The sequence below is a fragment of the Phyllobates terribilis genome, unplaced genomic scaffold, assembly GCF_046119375.1.
Source record: "Phyllobates terribilis strain yellow unplaced genomic scaffold, ASM4611937v1 Scaffold_3716__1_contigs__length_71715, whole genome shotgun sequence".
In the NCBI taxonomy this organism is placed as follows: Eukaryota; Metazoa; Chordata; class Amphibia; order Anura; family Dendrobatidae; genus Phyllobates; species Phyllobates terribilis.
The window spans coordinates 1-20613 of NW_027366469.1; the positions used below are offsets into that span (position 1 = coordinate 1).

Here is a 20613-nt window from a genome sequence, read left to right on the forward strand (position 1 = left end):
ACAATTTGCGATGGAAGCTTCCCCGAATTTTGTTGTTGCAAATTGTTTACCGCCTCCGCTATTTGTGCGGCCTGTTTCTCTAGGCTGCGTATGCTGGACTCGGTTGTTTGAACATGGGTGGTGAAGTGTTTGGTCAAGGACTCGAGCATTTCCCTCATAGATGGTTCGTCGGATTTCGGTTGATATGGAGCGTGGTATTGGTTGTTGTACGGATATTGTCGATTCTGCGCCCCAGACGCGGCTCCCCATCTAAAACCGGGATGATCATTACCTCTCGGATTGTAATTGTTGTTCTCTCGCTGATTGTAGTTGTTGTTCTCAAAACAAGGTCTAGGAGGTCCGAAACCTCCCGCATCGTGTACTTCAGCGATAGTCTGGTCCTGGAGTTGCGGGCACATGTCGGTAGGATGACTCTCGTCCGCACAAATACCACATAATCTCGCAGGTTTCTGATTTTCGATGGTGATGTTCTTGATCATACTCTTAAGTTCAGCTATTTTACTCTTCCATCCGGGTTCTCCGGAATCCACAACGTTTATTACTTTCCTTGCATACGTTCTCCGAAGCTCCTCATTCCTTCAACAATCTCATTCAGTCGGGCTCTAGCTTCGGCGGGAGTCAAATTCAGCACACTCCCGTTACACGCAGCATCAACTAACCTCCTTTCATTGTCTAGTAACCCATTATAGAGGTGGGTCACCAAGTCTTTCTCCTCAAACCCATGGAATGGGCAGCTCACACACAGCCTTGCGAACCTTTCAACATAGTCATATAGCGTCTCAGTGTCCTGCTGTTCCACCACTGCAATAGCTCTTTTCAACGCAAACTGCCTTCTTGGACGGGAAATACTTACTCAAGAAAGCTTTGTGAAGTTTCTCCCCTGTGTCGGTGGGTAGCAAATAGTACCATTGACGTGCGCTGTCTTTCAGCGTAAGACCGAAAGCTCTCATCTTGATTTGCTCATCGGTGACGTTACTCGGCTTACTGCAGCTGCAGATGTCGTGGAACTCACTAAGATGCATGATCGGGTCCTCCCCAACCAAGCCATTAAATTTTGGTAGCAAATTGATGAATCCGGTCTTAGTTCGAACGTGACGCCGGCATTCAGGGCAGGCAGCGTCACTCCTAAGTGTTGTTGCGTCAAATCAGGGTCCGTAAGCTCGCGCAACGTTCTGGCCGCCATTGATTCAATCACTAGATTTTGTAGAGATTCTCGCAGATTGCGTAGATGCGTCCGCTCTATCTCTGAAATGAAATCAAGCAAATCTGAATTAGTGGCGCGAGTGTGGACCATAAGATAGGTCCACACCAAGATAACACAAAAAGAAACAAACTATAACAGTTGGCTCCCCGGCAACGGCGCCAAAATTTGACAGGCGTAAAACGGTCGTTGTTTCCTATCAAAGATAATCCAACTAAACAATCCACTAGTAAAGTGGTAAGTCGGAGTCGAATCCCAAGAGATCCACAACGATAGCTTATTTCTATTGTTTTACCTAGTAGTAACTAGGGGGTTTTGTATTTTGTTATCTAACGAGTAGTAATAAAACGTTAATTGTTGGATTTGTAAACTTATAACGATGGAAAGCTCACTCTTTTAGCATCAGTGCATTATTCTTATGGAAAGTTGATCTTTGAATTCTATTAATCTTATAGTCTTACTTATCTAATCCAATTGTCCTACTCTTTGTTTGTAATTAGCAACTAGTCCAAATAGTCCTAGAAACCCTTGCTGTAAGCAATAACCAAAGAAATCCTAAGGTTCAAAAGTGCAACAACATAAAGATAAAATATAAGTAGGCCTATGCAATACCATTGGCAAATCACCGATACTCTACATAGGTTTATAATCTCTACAAAAGAAGCACTCGCAAATAGTCTATGTTAATTCTGATTGCTACCTAAAAGACAAGACTTTTCAAATCGAATTATCAAGCCTAGAAATATGAATGAATAATAATCAACCTATTTTTCAACCTAGATAAAATCAAGATCAATCAATAGTCAATAAAGCACAAGAGATCTTAAAACAATTCTGAATTAAACTTAGAACAATAATATAAGAATTCTCACAAACATTCCTTAGAATAATGGCCTCAACCTAAGAGTGAACTAGTAGGAACTTAGCCAGACATAGCAAAGAGAAAGCAATACATAATTATGATGCAAACTAACCAAGGATGAAGGTGAAAATGGCACAAAGGTGGGAGCTTTCTTCTTGGCTGCAGAATTTCTAAGGATGAATTATAAAAGTGAACATAAGGTCTTTCTAACCTAAAAACTAAAGGTTTATACAGTCTCTAACGATAGGAAAATAAAATAACTAAAAAGAAATAATCAAATAGGGAAAAATAGATCAGATTTCGGCCAAAAATAAGCAATTGGGCCGGTCCATCGTCCACAGTCGCGGTCGACAATGGTGATTCTTGATCGCGAATTGGCCCCAGTTCTCAGAGTCGGCGGAAGTCTTGATCGCGATTATGGAGTCTCGATCGCGAAATGTCTACTGAGGCAAAATCTCGATCGCGACTTTGGGGTCTCGATCGCGAATTCTTCTTTGTGGCTCGGCTCGGTCGTGACACCTCCTCTCGGTCATGAGGCCTTCTCTCGAACTGGTCTTCGGTCTTCTACAAGCTTCGAGGAAGCTCGGCTTCGCCTCTAGGCTTCTCCATGGGTGTAGGTGTGGTATCCTTCTCTCTAGCTCCGTCCCAAGTGCACTAAATGTGAGTACAAACGGGATCTCCGTAATAAGACCACCAAATAACGCTTATGAGCATCCCACAAATCCATAAATGAACACCATACCGGATTCCATGAATGCCACTCAATAAGCACCTAAACACCACTAATCCTAAGCTAATAGTCGCTAGTTAACACCATATAATAAGCTCCTATCAGCATGCTTAGAAGCACCTTCAGAAAGACCTCAAGCACCTCATCCTACCACCCTAAATCCACTCGCTCCTCCATTTACCTCCTCAGTTCCCATAGCCTGTGATTCAGACAGTGATAGTGAAGTGTCCTCTCATTCCGACACAGTATCCATCACAACACCTCCTTCTGGAAGCTTCCAGCAACGAAGCTCTCATTTACATATAGAAAATCCGAAGAAGCAGCCCCAACTTAGCAGTTATTTCCCATTTCTAATGAAAAATATTGGTACATCTCCAGCTTTGTGCCGTGTTGATCTGGAATGGTTGTTGGGCCTGCATTCCATTTGTTGCCTTCTCAACATACATCAAAAACGTTTTTACTTTCCCTTGATACTGCTTTATCAACTTCAGTATGCCAATTTAAGTTGTAATTTTCCTATTCTTTATCAATACTTATGCAGGTTTGGTTGTTATGTTTACCTCACTAATGAAAAGAGGCCACTGATTTGTTTCCTTGCTATTAGATCTAAATATCAATTGTCCCTCTTTCGGTCGAAGTTTTGCATGATCCTTATATTTCTAGTATTGTCCCCCTGTATCGGCACCGGTGGCTGTTTTTGGTTATTTTTACCAATCATGTCCACCTTTGTGTTTTTTACAAGAATATACCTTTTATCTTGAACTTTTTCAACTTTCTTATCACAGGCAAACTATATGGAATTAGCTTTATATTCTTCCAGATCTTAAGCATGTTTTTTGGATTTCAAATCCATAATTATGGGAAGCTCCCCTTCTTAGTCTTAAGCTATGTTGATAAGTCTGTAGCAAACTTTCTTCAAATCATTTTATGATTGAATATTGGAATATTAGATGTATCAACCGACCTTCTTTTGTACTAGAAATTAAATATTTGCAAAGACTCAATAGACTTGACATTCTCAGTCTAGCGGAAACTAAAACCATGAACAACCCGTCCAATGATGAAGTTAAAAGGTTAGGTTTTGATAAATGCTTTTCATGCCCAGCTGATGGTCTAAAGGTGGAATTTGGGTTCTTATCAAGAACTCATGTTCCACTCGTACTACTAAACATAAATCGACTAAAAACACCATCTTTCTAAATTGTAATTACAACAATTCAAATTTTATTATGGTCTTTCTTTATGCTCCCTCAAAAGATAACATAAAGAATGACTATTGGCAATTTATCAAAAATGAAGCAATGTGTCTAAATCTTCCATGTATTTTGATGGGGGTTTTAATGATATCCTTTGTCCTTTAGATAAACTAGCAGGTATGAATCCTGATCTGAGAAACTTTGACATACTAAATAACCTTATTATTGACCCGAAAAGGATTCCACGTCCTGCTTTCCCGTGAATAAGCCTTACAAGACCCGAAAAGGCTGGAAAAAGCCTCCACGAAACTGGATCAAAGTAAACTTCGATGGTTCCTACAAAGATAATGCTGGATATACAACTTATATAATTAGAGATCAATCTGGAAGAATTATACATGCTGATTCTCGAAAAGTTCAAGCTACGAATGCTCTCCAGGTCGAAGCTTTAGCTGCTCTTGCAAGAGTTAAGGTTGTTGTTGGCTTGGGTTCCCTTTTGTCTTCGTTGAAGGATGTAATCTCACGGTTATAAACAGTTTGAAGTGTACGTGAAAGGTTCCCTAGGAAATCGACCCAATCATTCAAGACATCCACAACTTAAGCTCTACTATCCAGGCGATCAAATTCAATCACATTAAACGTCTTGATAACCAAGCAGCTGATTTTCTCTCTAAATCCAGATGGAATGCATTGCTGATTTTGGATGTGATTAGTAGGTTTACTTATACCTCCATGGTAGACAGACAAGATCTCCTCTACCGTCGATTATTCTCTAGAGTGTGAGAATTTGTAAAGATCATCTTCTTACATGATTTAGGCCAACTTCTTTAGAAGATTGGTCTTTGTATTGTTTTTTCAAAAAAAATTAACAAACATAAGGCTTATATATGGGCTGATTCCCTAAGCTATAAGCGGACGCAAATCTAAATTTATCTAAGCTATATATGGCAAACAAAGGACGGTCATATAACTCATGAAATGGACGAACAAATGCTCCTAAAAGAGAAATAATAATGCTAAGGAAATCCAAAAAACTACCTCCAAATATAGGCTTTATATAGACTACCTAAAACAATCAAACTCATAAATCATAATCAATCTAAGTTATCAATCATTTCAATCTCGTGGAACTCATCATGGAATGCAGAATCATATCATCTTCATCACAATCGAGTTAGGACTCTATTCTGTATCACACTCGACCTTGTGTGTGTCGACCATGGCCTTGTTAAAGCTTTGAGGATCCTCTTCTTCCACGAGTGACACATATTCAGCTTGAGTATATTTGGTGGACAACCTCTTATTTTCGGAAGACCGTCTTAGATCAGGCTATGGAAGAGTGTCTGGCTTGTCTTCTTATTTTAATTGTGCCTCTTCATCATCCTCTTTATTATTCAAATAAGGGATTGGGGCACCATCTTTATAATCATCGTGCCCGTCTGCTTCTAATGATTTGCCAAGTTGTTCTTCATAAGGGAAAGAGTGCATGTTCGCTCTTAATTTTGGATTCTCCCTCTTCTAAGTGTCTTCGGTAGTCTAGTACTCATTGAACAAGACACCTCTACTTTTGCATTTCAACTTTAGGTGTTGTCTCACTCTATGTCCAATACCAGAAAAGCAAAAAACAAGTCTTTGTTGCTGGAAATGTGTCGGTATCAACATTCGGTGATAGAATTCTCTCAATGGGTGAAGAGTATCTGACTCATCTTCTTAATCTGACTGTGCCTCTTCATCGCCCTCTTTATTATTCAGATTGGGGATAAGGGGAACCATCTTCATCATCATTGTGCTTGTTTTCTTTTTATTATTTTCCATGCGATTCTTGATAAGGGAAATAGCTCATGCTATCTCTTAGTTTTCTCTTATCCTTCCTATGGATGTCTTCAATAGCCTAGTACTCGAAGAACACAACATCTCTACTTTTGTAGTTACAACTTTGGGCTTTCTCTCACTTAACACCCAATGTTGAAAACAAAAACAACAAAGTAGACATTGCTGAAAATGTGCCAATATCAACATTGGATGACAATATTTCTCAATGGGTGAAGAGTAATGACTATTAATGTTGGCTCATCATCACTCAGTGATATGCCTACTAAGAATCTTGAAATGAAGCAGAAATTTTTGTAATCAACAAGACTAGATCCACATAGAAAAGAACTCACATAGAAATATGATTATCATCAATGATCTTAACTTGGAAGACAATAAGAAGTTATAGTCTTATGTAACAACAACCTAAAATAGAAGGCATTGGAAGACTTGTATATGTGGAACAACGATCTGAAGAAATCGGACCACTTTAGGTCCGAGAGAACTTTCTAAATGCATCAGGATGAATTAGTTAGCCCTTATTAAGCCAGACTCAAGAAGGTGACTTGAGCTATAATTGCTCATTGGATCACCACTATAGAAAGCAAGACCAAAAAGAGGCTAAGAATCATTATGGATGGACTACCTCATTGCCACAAGATTATAAAGGTTATTCTCAATGAAATATCCAAGACCGACTCTCTATCATTTTATGAGGTCTTCATAAAGATCGAGAAGTATGACCGAGAGCAGAAGGAGGGAAGATCTGTTGATCCCAACTTTAGTCTAATAACCAAATACTATACTGGCTTACTCGAAAGGAAGCAGGAAAAAAAATTGAGAAGAAGGACATCAATTGTTGTGAGAAGGGCAGTATTCAAACTTGTACCAATGAGAAGAAACACTCCGAGAATAGCTGCTGAAAAGCTTTGTTTCTGTATGGGAGGATTTCATTGATGAAGAAGATCTAGAATCCTGGAGTGGACCAATGCATGTCATGGTCTTCGACTATCCCTCTACTTCTATCACGGCTCCCTCAAGACCAAAAGTTGAAGTTGGGGTGAGAAGTGGTACATAGGCGATGCTTGTTTGTGCCACATGACCGGATATGCAAACGAACTCTCCTCATTTCACAAATATTTTAGGGAAATTGTGGCTCTTGGAGACCAAAAAACAAGAAATCATTGGAACAAGGAACACCATGATCAATCTTTGTACAAATGTAATTGAGATAAGATTAGTTAATGAACTTGGTTTTAGCTTACTAATTGTGTCACAACTCTACAATGAAGGTTTCATTAAGGCTTTGTTGACATCCAATTCAAGATTTGCCATGTGAATAACGGAGATACAAAGAAGATAATGTAACACCATCAAATCACATGTAAATATTATCGATGACTTCAGACTCTCACGTCCAAAATGACCCATGATTATAGCATTGAATAAAAACATTGCAAATATATATAAACAATATCAAAGTTTTACATGATAATGCGGATAATCCAACAGAAGGTGGAATACAAATCCAAATTACATAAGGGGAAGACTTGAAAAATAATGATTATAAATATAATTTGTTCAGCATAAGGATCGTCAACCTTGATAACATAAAATTATAACATAAACTGTCAAGTACTGAGATTTCTTCTTTACACCTTGGAATTACCACCTGTTTGTCGTATATGGATGAATGACATCAACCAACCATGCAACAAAAATAGTGATCAGTTAGTCTAATAAAAGACTATGCAAATGGGATTTATGTGAGGCTCTATGTTGTCGTATCTAGTTAAAACCCATCACTTTCTCGAATAAAATCCAATAGACGAGGGAAATTTTGACACTTTCACTTAATTAGGAAAAAATATATGTAGTAAGAGAAGACTCCAAAGGAATTGAGTCCTATAGAAAATATTTATAACAAGATAACACTCCAAGGGAACTGAGTCTTATAGGAAATATTTATAACAAGAGAAGACTCCAACAGAACCGAGTCTTATAGGAAATATTTATAAAAGAAGAGTCCAAAGAGAATAAGTCTTATGATAAATATTTATAAAAAGAGGAGACTAAAAAGAAACTGATTATAGGAAAAATATTTATAACAAGATAAGACTCCAACTTAAATGAGTCTTATAAAAAATATTTATAACAAGAGAAGATTCCAAAACAGTTGAGTTTTATGGAAAATATTTATAATAAGAGAATACTCCAAAGGAATTGAGTCTTATGGAAAATATTTATAATAAGAGAATACTCCAAAGGAATTGAGTCTTATGGAAAATATTTATAATAAGAGCATACTCCAAAGGAATTGAGTCTTATAGAAAATATTTATAATAAGAGCATACTCCAAAGGAATTGAGTCTTATAGAAAATATTTATAACAAGAGAAGACTCCAAAGGAATTGAGTCTTATAAAAATTAATTATAATATTTATATTTGTGTGTGGATATTTTAGATAATTCACAATAATAGTTTTATAAAACAACCTCTTATGAATAATTGGATTAACGACCAACCTCACCGCATACGTGTTGTGCAAATTGAGATCAGAAAGATGACTTAACCAGGAGTCCAGATGATTTTTTAAGTTGTGCTAATCGCCTGGAATGTTATTAATTATGTGCATAACATCGCTCATATTCTTTACTTCTCAAAATGTACATTCAATTGAAGGTTTTAACCACATGTGATAAACGAGAATATCTCGATACACGAGAACCCATATGGGACTCAATCCCGGGTAACGACACTGGGTAAGTGCACCTATCACTTATATCAACATATAAGGGTATGATCATGACCAAAGATGGCAGGGCACATCCTCCTAGTACAAGTTATAAAGGAACAACTAGACCTCACAGTGTACATAGTGTTCCTATAAATACTCATGCTAGGTACATATATAAATCCACATCACAGTTCAACTATCATCCTAAGGTAATAATAACTATATAACTATAAGTATATATATAATATGTGTAGCCACTATATGCATACAATCTACACATTACACTCATTTTTAAGTTTATAATTAATGTTCCCAACACACAAGAGAATAACATTATCCCAACTCAATATAACAATCGAGTCATTCTTAATTAAGAAAAAATGGAAAAAATTAAATAAGCAAGACTACAAGAGTGAACCGTTACTTGGGTTAGATCGGAAGATATTGATACTCATTGAACGGAGATAAGTATCCTAGTTATCGGGCTCGATTCATGAACAAATCGACGTGACGTATAAGCATACACATATATAGTATATGAATCATGTGCATAAATTTTACATGACTATAATAAATTGGATTATTTGTTTGAAAAATCAAACAAGGAATTTAATGGCATAATATGTAGAGTATTACCACAAATTCGTATAAAAATCGTCGGAAATGAAGACTACTGTACAACCGAGTTTGAACTGTTCGTTCAAGGCTCAAACAGTGACGGAATCGGACATGGTTGGTACAGTTGACTTTGTATTGAAATGTGCTACAACTTAGAATCAAGAAAAATCAAGAAAGATGAACTATAGCCTCAGGAAAAGGGAAAATCGTAAACATTCACTAGTCATGCCGGAAATCAGAGACTGAGCTGCGTAATGACCTTTGAAGAGCTCGTTCAGGACTGAAACGACGATGAAACTGCACGTGTTTGGTATCGTTAGCTTTGTATCGAAACGAACACAAATGTAGAATCAATAAAATCAAGAAAAGATGAACTGTATCCTCGGGAAAAGGGGAAAACCGTGATCATTTACTGGACATGCCGGAAAACAGAGAATCGGTTCCGTAATCAACTTCGAAGAGCTCGTACAAGGTCAAATGATGAAAACTGGACGAGACCAATGTCATTGGACTCCTATCGAGATGAACTACAATGTAGACTCAAGAATCTCATAAAAAGAATAACAAGGGCTTCGGAACACACAGAAAAACAGAAGTGAGATAACAACAGAGCTTAAGAACGACTTACAATCTTCAGAGTCAAATCGATGTCATTCGGAAACGGAATTGGATCATTCAAGAGTCGAACTCCACTAATTTGAATATGAGGAGTCCGAATTTGTAGTCAAAACAAGGAAATAAATGCTAAAACTAGAGTAAGTGGGAGATTTTTCATATTTGCACTTAGAGTGAAACATGAGGATGGAGATGGAGGATAGCTAGGAGGAGAAAAAGAATGAATGATAGATTAGAGGGTAGTAAGTAAAGATATTTACTCTGGTACATCAATACTTCAAATCAACTAAAGAAGGAGACTAGAAAACAAGGACAATGGATGATCAACATAATTAAGCAATTTTTAGGAAATTACAAAATTGGCTCATAATTTTGTGAAGCATTATAAAAATGTCCGTCCAGCTCATACTACCCTCAATTTAATTATAAAATGTTTCTAAAAATCAGAGAACTATTTTTTCGTGACCCTGTCTCATTTTAAAGATCTAATTTCCCATTTTACATACTATCACTCCACTTTTCCGTGGCCCTTCTGCTTCTCTCCATCTCTCTCCATTAATCATTATAATTTCTTTTCATCACTCCTCTTCACTCTTTTTTTTTCTTCCTATAATTTGTCTCAATAAAACCAAACAAGATCTATAATATAAGGCATAAAGAGTATCAAATTTAACTACTTCCAATATACATTTAAACTTTCCGATCCATTTTTACATACCTCTCTCTTTCATTAAATCATGTTTTTTTTCCTCCTAAAAAACCTATTCTTTAATTATTTCTATTGTGACTTTCCTCTCCCCCTCCTCATTTTCTTTTTCTGCTTTTTTAATTTGTAAACAAAATCTAAAAAAGGATAAAAGAAGTACCTGTTTTGATCAAACCTGAACCCAATTTAACATTGAAATCTATTTCAGGTCAATTTTATTCGAAGAGGAAAGCGAGATATAACATTTTCTATATTTTTATAACCTGTTATAATAAAATTTTCAACACTATGACTGAATTCGGCCTTACCATTCAAATGTTAATATTGGAGGCCCCAAATGCAATTTAGTTAAAACATAAACCATTCCTAAACCCTCAAGCTCGAGCGAGCGGTGAGTACTGAACGCGACCTGCTGAGAGAAGAAAGCAGCAACCAGAGAGAAAGTGAAAAAGCCAGCAGCAATGGCGGGACGCTACGGTTCGCTGTCGAGATCTCTCCTTTCCGCGGCCAGATCCTCCACCGTCAACTCTCCGCACTTACGTCCACCATCCGTCTCTGCCCCTCGCTTCCAAACGCCGCCCCGGCCCCCGCTTTCCCGCTTCCACTACGAGGTCCTTTACAAAATCAATCCGCCAAAGAGTTTATTTATAAGATTAACAAACGACGAATCTGTCAATTTCTGTTGCAATCCTGGCTTAGTTTCATTTTATTTATGAGAGTTACTGGAGGCTGACTGCTTAATCCTGTCTGTCAATGCAGGAATTGGGGAGAATTAGAGCGGCTTATTCGTTTCTTCCTCTAGTAAGCACGGCGGCGGCCACTTCTCACCTGCCTGCAGGTGTGCGGGCTTGCTGTGAGCTCTTCCATGGTACCTTTCGCCGCACTTGTCAGGATCGATAATATTATCTTTGTGAGTCCGTTCCGGTTTTCATGATAGAATTCTCACTGCTTGCTTATTGTATTGGTAGTATTTCCTCTTGCTACGCTACTTTAGATGCTTGTTGTTAACCCTAGTTGCCCTAATTTTTTTCTTGCAACCTTATGCGTCATTTGTGTATGATATTTATAAATGAAACATGGATTTAACTTATCTTTGCTGCTCTGTTTGATTTTCTGATTAGTTTGTGTTTTAAGAAGCAAATGGTTTTGGATTTGCTTTTATAGGTAGGAATTGTAAAGATGGGTGATGGTACACACTGCAAAGTCATCAAAATGATCGAGTCGAGTTTGATGGCAAATGTAGGTTCCCTTATTTGTTCTGTTGCATTTATACAAACTTCTGTTATCGAGTTTTGATAATGCTGTTTCAGAGTTCTTCATTGAATTGGAAAGCTAATTATTAGAAAAACTGGCAACATAATTGATATGAAAACATGAGAAATCCTTTTACTCTCATCGCAATGCTCAATTTCTGGTGTCACGGTGATGCTTTCTGAGTAGCAACTGTGGTTTCGAAAAGTCACTTCATCAACATGTTTTCGAGCTTACACATGACTTTGTCAGAAAACATATCATATTGGCATTGCACCAACAGATTTGGTTTGTTTTAGTTTAAAGTTGGTGCTCGGGAATTGAAATTTATAGATACTTATGATTGCGATAGGTCACACATTTGAAATTACCTTGACTTACCCATGTCATGTCTTCCGTTTCAGGTACGTGAGCTAGCACCGTTGACCATTCAGATTATATACAATAAGCATAGTCTTTTTTATGCAAACTTATGCAGATCTTAGTTTTGCCGTCCATTAAGACAATTGTCATTGCTACATCTGCCTTTCTTGAGTATTTATTATGGACGAACCTCTTTATAGATGATCACTGATAAATGATCCTCAACTCATTTGTTGTAATCTTGTTATTGACAAAAACTGAACGACGGGTGTTACTTATCTTCAGTTTAGAAGCATCTCTAGAAAACTACTAATTTGGTTGGAAAGTTACACTACCGACTGTCACTCCCAAAGACATTTTGTCTTTTCATAAGGTTGCCCAAAACAAAACAGGGAAAAAACCTTTATAACATTGAAATGTAATGTAATGATATACATAAGCTGTTATTGGCACAATTACACTACTAACAGTACATTTTCTATGTTTTAGGAAGCACTACTGTATCTTTAGTTTAACCACTACATCTTTGCTGTTGAAGTGGAGATTCTGCGACACTACTTCATGGATGGGATATAAAACACATGCTCAACATTAAACGCAGATAAATTTACCTAATAAACTGAAACGAAAGTCCAGACGTTGCCTTCCAAGATTTCCTTCTTTTTTTAACTTTCATGAACTCAAATTAAACATCATGAACCAGTTTACCCATCATCTCTGTCAATCTCTTTCGAAACAGCTCTAGATGTACTAGCATCTTGAGCGGAAGAGGGATGATTGAAGCTCCAACGTGCATTTCCGAACCATTTGTTTACCTGCCAAACAAAACACACTCTATTGAATGACCAAACCAAAAGGAAAAGAGGAACGAAGAATACAACTAAAATACTCTACCTGCTTAACTGAGATAGAAAGCTCTGCAGCTAACTTCTCTTTTGTCGAACGATCTGGGTACTGATTTTCCTTGAACGATGCGTACAGTCCCTGTGCAGCACGTACATACAACATAAACTTTATGATCATTCTGAACATAACAGAAATAGAGCTTGAACATTGCACAGTGATGATACCTGAGTGACTGCTTCTCCGAGTCGTTTGAAGGGTTGCTTTTTACCACCAGAGCTTGTTTTTGATGTTTCAGGAATATTTGTCGCATCAACTCTAGAGTCATTACATGGTTTCAATGATGAATCATTTGTTGTACCATATCTCCTCCTCTTAGGTGTCACTGCGCGTCCATTCTTCCTTCTTTTTGGTGTCAATGCATCCTTCCAATCTTCATCTTCACTTGAATCAGTACAACTGTTTCCATATGCTTCCTTCAATCATAAATTTATGTTACATTACTCAAGCTCAGTTAAATACTCTTTGGGAACTCTTAATTTGACTACAAACAGTGGCGGATCCAGGATTTCGAATCACTAGGGCCTAAAATTGTTAGGGCCGGAAAACTACTTGCAACATTACCAGGCAAACAATAAATGAGTACAAATTATTCATAACTAAGGTAGATTTAACCGAAAAATGACATAATCTACCATATAAGAACATAAAATCATATAATTAGAGGGTTAATCAGGTGGGCACTAATTTCTCGTGAGGACTATGATAGTGCACCAGCGTATTACTGGATAGTGCACCAATGCACCACTGTAGAGTGCACCAGTAGTGCACTTGATAGTGCACTCAAAACTGAGGGATTGAGGAGTGCACCAGTGCACTGCTGAGAAGTGCAATAATAGTGCATTCGCAAGTAGTGCACTTGATATATGCGTAACTATTTGTTTTACTGGATTTGCAATTCTTTTAACTTATACACTAAGAAAAAAGTCATGATCCTATATTAGTAGAGTTTGTAGTTCTATTGTATGTTTTTTAAGAGTTTATACATTCTTTTGGAGTTTAGTTGTTGTGCATAAAAAAATTATATTTAGGATATATAATAAAAGTTCAATTTTTATATATATAAGTTTATATGTGAATTGACTATTATATTAGGTTTCAAAATATTATTTTGCCCCAGGGCCCCTAAAATACTAGGACCGACATTGCTCGCAAGTGCACTAGTAGTACACTGATTAGTGCACGTGCTAGTGTACTAGAGAGTGTACCAATAATATGCTGAAAAGTGTAAGATGTAATGAGTCTGCATGGAAAATTAGTCTACACCAGAAACATCTTCCATAAAAATATATTTTTAAAATATATATTATTTATATTACTAAAAAGTTTTAAAGCAAAAAACATAGAAACCCTTCTAAATACTTAAAATGATGAAAATGACTATACTTACATCATGCAGCTTTTTGTAATCCAATCTCTCCACTTCTCTTCTACTAGAAACAGGCATTGAATCATCCAACTCCTGAACTACCCGAGATGGAGACATTTGGGGTTCATCTTTGCTAGAAACTTCATCATTCGTAGGAAAAGCATGTAAATCCTCAGAGGCAGATGTAAAATCAGAACTTGAGCTTTCATGCTTGGACTGTTCTTTGGTATGTGTGAAGTTAGGATTATAATCATCATCCTCTGAATCATCAGAAGGAAGTCCAGGATACTGTTCCTCGTAATTTTGTTTTTGTGGAGCCTCCAAATCCTCTGATGCAGAAGAGAAATCAGATTCATCGTCATGATCTTGATCATCACCTACTCCATTAGGATTATAATCATCATCCTCGGAATCTTCAGATGGAAGCCCAGATGGATCATGCGATGTACTTTCAGTCTTTAGTGCCTCGGGGAAAACATGCTACAGGAATTTGGAATACATGTAAGTATTAATATTTGAACAAGAAAGAATTAACAAAAGACAAACAACATGAAAAACAGCCTATGTGTCAATCTCTCACTGATTTCGACACGAGATCCAATTTGGCATACATAGGGCAGAAATTGTTTCAAACTGAAAACAAAATCTTCTATTTTCATACAAGGAAAAATGAAGCATAATTAAAATCCAACATTATCTCTTCTATTCGATTATAAAGACATCTTATAAAAAATACTAGGAAATGACAAAAATAAAGAATATACAAAATCACAAGTACAAGGTAAGTATCATATAAACTGTAAAACAATCAATGTATTTTTAAAAACTATAATATATCTTTGATTTATTTTATTCCAAATAATACATACATGCGAGTTAAACTAGTTTCAACTAACCTCCCAACTATCAGTATTTGAAACCTTTGTTCCCACAGAGTCATTAAGCAACTTTATGCAATCAAATTTGCAAACACATGCAGGGCAAAACCAGCCCTCATCTCCCGGTGGAACTGCATAAAAGTAAGACATGGAGTAAGAAGAAACCTCGAGCAATTAAATATCATACAACCAATATGAAGGGCTTATTATTACTATCTTCAGTTCGTAGAGGTGGATCCAGACATAACTGGTGAAACCCACGGTCACAAGGGCCGTCACAGAGAATTATATCATTATCACGTGACAAATCTTTGGACCCGCATTTTGCACAAAATATCTGAAACAAAAAATCAAAGTTTCAGTAACAATCTCTTCTGAAAACATCATTATGGCAGGTATTAAAAAAAGTATGATGTAACTTAATCCTACATCTTCACAGTCAATTAGTCCTTCTGAGTCAAACAAGGACACCGGAAACCTCCCTTCAGCACAAACTGCATCGATACGCTGGAATAAACCTCTTATCTTTAATTTACTGCGGTTTATATCCATCTTCGCACGCTGGATTTCCTTTTCTGGTCTTAACTTCTCCAAGCTGCCATATTGAAATATATGTATGTATAATTGAACAATCAGTGCAAATTAATACATCCAAACACCAAGCTTCAAGCCACAAAACAGATTACAGATATTGATATACTAACCTTTGTCCCCTCCAGCCTTCACTAGAATATGCATCAATCAGATTTTGTTCATATTTCATTCGATGCAACAAGTATCTAAGATGAACTTTCATCTTTGAGAACTCATCATGCAATTTTCTATTTTGATGTTCCTTCCTTCTTCCTCTCTTTCTACCATCATCAGAATTACCCACATTATCATCAGGCTCAGAAACAGCAATTTTCTCTTGAATACCGGACTTCGCGCTTCTTCTTCCACCACTAGCAGATCTGAGTGTATATTCACTTTTAACTTTTGTTGTGCCTGATCTTCTACAAGTTCTGTTTCCAGACAGTGTTGAAGATTTCAGTTTGGCAGAATTTTTCTTATTTGACTTAGCATCACTTTTGACAGAAGACTTTAATGCAAGTACTACTTGGTATTGGCACTTATCACTCTTGGATGTATCATCTGGTAGAACTTCTGCATGATCCAATATAGTTTGCTTGGTAATCTCCTGAGAAGGTTGTTCTAATATATCCTTAGGATCGTAGTTGGGAAGTTCTATGTTTCCAATGTTGTTGATACTATGATCATGAGAGGGTCCAGCTGGATTTTCTCCAGGGTGTAAAAACTCTTTATGTTGCTCTCTTTGACAAAAATCAGACACCAGTGTACAACATTCTAGTACATCAGATTGAAAATCTATGCTGGCGATGGGGTCAAAAAGCAGGCTTTGCCAATCAGCTTCACATAATGGATCCTTATCTAATTGGCTGTAGTTTGAGTTTCTTTCACTCTCCTCAACAGCCTCAGTAAATTGACTTGCATTTCCAGCTTCAGACATTTTAAACAATAAAGAAAGACCAATCGGATCAAACCTGAAAACATATTGCAGTTGTCTAAATCAAGAACAATGGAAGTAACTAGATATATGGCGAGTCATGCAAGTAGTGTAAGACAAGAACAAGATATAGTTTTTGTAATATAAAAGCACTTATACATTAAAAAACAGGGAGAAGAGGTAAATCATTAAATGCTTCTTCGTACGTCTATAAAAAAGATATCTTACATAGTATTTGACATGCCAAGCTGAAGTTCACTTAAGTAGCTATTTATCAAGAAACTCAGAAGTCATAAGCTTCACCAAATGGTCCAAATCCCAGCACTTCTGAGAAAGCCATTACAAGCAATAAAAAGTGAAAACACATGTGGATCTATAAGACTACACCAGCGAATGAGATTTAATCCGAAGATACTGAGCTCTATACGGTTTCAATATCCTGAAAATCATGAAGCTTAGAAGAATTGTACAAACAACAAATATAGCTAGACAAGCATTGGTGGATGCTAATTCAAGCCCAATTCCACATCATAAAATTCTGTTCTTTTTAAATATCAAACATGCGTTTTTGATTCCACCTCTTCAAATACAGTTATATACTACTTTATTACATGGACCTGCTCCCGACAGAACAAAGATTGATTTAATGCCTAAAGATTGCTATAAACTGTGCACCCAAAAAAAAATCTAATTCACAAATTTTGTTTTATTTTTCTAGAAAAAATTAACAAGACAGTCGATACCCTAAAAAGTACGGGGATTTCGTGGCGCAGGTACATTTTTCTGTAGAAGCAGGTAAGGTTTTCCAGCCAAAAACACATCTGAGCCGTTGGAGCCCGAAAAAGTACACTTAGAGTTCATATTTTACACAACGACGATAAACTAAACAGTCATTAGTCTAAACAGCCACTATCGAGAGTTTGAGACCATACCAACCAGATAATAAGATATCAAAATTTAGGACATCCATACAACCCTAGACATTTCAATCCGCAAAGCACCACCTTGCAAAGACAAATTCGCGATTTAGGATTACAACGCCAAAAAACCACAAATTTCAAGAGAGCTGGAAAGAAAATCCGCCAGCTAAGTACTGCATAGTCGGCGAGCTACAAAGCAACTTGAATACCACGTAAAACAGACAAAAATGAGAAGAAGGTAGAAACACAATTGCACAATAGATCAGCTAGAGAAGAATAACGTTGCAGAAAGAATCTATGAAGTGGGGGTTTTCACGTGGTAGGAGACGAGAAATGAGGGAAGAGAGTTCAAGAACATCTGCACAGTAAAGTGCGAGCAGAGAAGATAAGGATGAGCTATACCTGGACCGCCTTTAGCAAGAATCAGAATTGGAAGCCATGGAATTCATGATGAGAGAAATCTTGAAAGATTGAGGGAGATGATAGTGTTGTTAGCGGGGAGCTCCGGGGGAGTAGACGGGGTCGTTGTCGTGTTTGCTCTTTTGCCGCTCTCGATGATTCTACAGAAAAAGGGGCTTCGACAGAGATGGGGTCGTTAAAAATCCCCAAAACGCGGCGTTTATAAAAATTGGTGAATTTGTAATTTTCTAGCATGGGCCGGCCCCGTAGACTGAATGTTATGATGGATTTAGACTGAGCTGTGGACAGTTATGTAAAATTTGGGCTTGTACTCCAGCCCAACTTGGCATAGTTCTTGGCTTATGGATGCAGGGACGCATGGAGTTTTTCGGCTTAGTAAGCCCAGGTTAGTTGCCTTCCAAAAATAAAATAAAATAGGCCCAGGTTAGTTACCGCTTACAAGTGAAAACATACTTGTAAATAGACCGAAAAGTGGCCAAAACTCTACTGTTACTTTGTTCTTACTTCTTAGGTAACAAGACTAGCAAAGACTCGGAAAGAATAGGAATCGGCGAGGCCCAGACTCGCAAAGATCAATGCAAATCTTAGTTGGAATTGTCGGGATCTTGGAAATACCTCGACAGTTCGTGCACTGCGGTATTGGGCCTAGAGAACGCAAGAAAAGGTGGTGTTTGTTATGGAAATGATGATCGGAAAGAGGGATCTTGAAGGGGTGATGGCTAGGTATATTAAAGGTCTTTGGATTGCAAGTACGGGCAGATCTGGGTAGAACGGGATAATAAAATAGAACTTGGAATCTGATGAGCACAATTAAGCAAAGTTGCACCTTCCTTTATTGGTCTTTGACGCTTGGCAGGTCTCTTTGTATGTCATGTCTGGAAAGAGGAGGACTTAATAATTATACGTTTTCCGGAAGAGGATTTTCATGAAATACTAGTACAAGTTGATAAGAAGGGTGGTGTTGTTCATACACATGCTGAAATGGTTGGGTCCCGTAATGCTTTGGAGAACCGCGAGTTGGTGAACTTGGGTTTTCGAAGTGGTAGATTTACGTGGTATCAAGGTCTGATTTTAGAGTTACCGGACAGATTTGATGCTTGTTGATGATCAAAATTCTCGTGATACAACACTTCTTGCGAAAGGCTGAAAACCCAGCTTTTGCTCTTCTTGGCTCGGTTGGGGTGTAGTCGAGTTAAGGGCTTCAAGAGTTGAATGTGGCTCGATCGATCGTTGCAACTTCACCTCGCGAGGGTACCTGCGCAACCAAGCTCAAATGGGATCTTTCTATGGATTTAGCTCTCCGACGCTCAAGTTAGTCGAGACAAAAATGAGGGTAAAATAGTATTTAGGGAAGAAAATAGGGTAAAATAGAGTTCGAATTCTCGTGAGAGGGAAATGTCTCGCGAACCTTTAGATTATTTTCCAAAGAGGAATAATTTGACTGACAATTCATTGTAATTTTTGGCAGAGTTTAAGAGCTGCAAAAGGAATGTTCAACAATGTACTTCCTTTTCGTCTACTATTTATAGTGAATAAAAATGGTCCTCTACCTTTCCATTTTAAGCCAATCATGTCACTCTATTCATATTGTTTTACCTTTTCATTTGGGATTTTGGCTCATGGACTTTTTCCTTTACCCTTGTAATGAGAATCAAATTACGCCCAACATCCATCAACACAAGCCCCTTGCGCAAAAATGGCTCGCGAGGCTTGTGCCCTTATAGTGGAGGCAGGACCTCGTGTGCCTAGGGATGACTCTCATCACTTTTCTTTGTTGACGAGCCATTGATTCATTGTCCCTTTACATTCATATTGCGAGCATTTTGTGGTTGTATGATTCCCTCGTGTTCGTCTCTGTCCTTCGCGAGATAATTCTCTTCCTATCTTCCTATTTTCGTGTTCGTATATTCCCCCGCATGATTTCGTCCCTTCACGTGCTATCTTTTTAAATCTTTTGAGAATGAGGTCCTTTAGGTGGGCTTTCATCACTTGCGTGCCACGTGTCGCTACGGGGCCTTCTGACACTTCGTGTTCCTCCTCTTCATAAATACTTTGCTCTTGTCACTTTCTTCACTTTTACCGCCCACGTTTCCACGTTTTCTCTCTCCTTGAAGCTTTCCTCTCCGTTTACGTTTTCTTCCCCCGTCATTCTCCCTGGTGTCCTGTGTTTGCTAGTCTCTCTGCCCGCTTATTCCTTTACCACCATCTTTGCTATGGTTGAGGGTTAGTCCTTCTGCTCTTCTACTTAGTGGTTTTCTTGCTTGTTTATTGTTGTAAAATGTCCTTTAAGTCTCTCTTCTTCATTTAATTTTTTTTGTCTTTCTTTTCTCTCTATTTAACTCGGTGGTTTTTTGGGGCGTTCTTGTCAACGTCTGGAAAACATTATCGGCGACATCTGGTGTTCTAACCCCTTTGCCACTTTGCCCTTTAATGCCATTAATGGAAAACACAAACATTCTTCCCCTATATTGTTTTCCCTTTTCTTTCAAAATATGAATCCCCAAAACACTCTTTGGAAAGCGTG

General features: G+C 37.6%; 1 protein-coding gene across 1 annotated transcript; it reads right to left on the minus strand.

Moving 5' to 3' along the window:
• Positions 1-11560: 11560 nt before the first annotated feature.
• Positions 11561-16752, minus strand: LOC141248511 (uncharacterized). Its single transcript, XM_073669369.1, has 9 exons — positions 15947-16752; positions 15672-15837; positions 15456-15579; positions 15261-15373; positions 14386-14844; positions 13163-13411; positions 12987-13076; positions 12801-12907; positions 11561-11792 (listed from the first exon to the last, which is right to left on the minus strand). The coding sequence occupies exons 1-9, from the start codon at positions 16750-16752 to the stop codon at positions 11561-11563; spliced, it is 2346 nt and encodes a 781-aa protein (XP_073525470.1).
• Positions 16753-20613: the final 3861 nt, after the last annotated feature.

Excerpts from the sequence above, each read along its gene's own strand:
- LOC141248511 (XM_073669369.1), bottom strand. The coding sequence starts at position 16,752 with ATGTCTGAAGCTGGAAATGCAAGTCAATTTACTGAGGCTGTTGAGGAG. Across the intron at positions 15,374-15,455 it reads ACCTCTACGAACTGAAGATA|TTCCACCGGGAGATGAGGGC; the intron begins GTAATAATAAGC and ends ACTTTTATGCAG. Across the intron at positions 11,793-12,800 it reads GAGATTGACAGAGATGATGG|AACTCTGAAACAGCATTATC; the intron begins GTAAACTGGTTC and ends AATTCAATGAAG.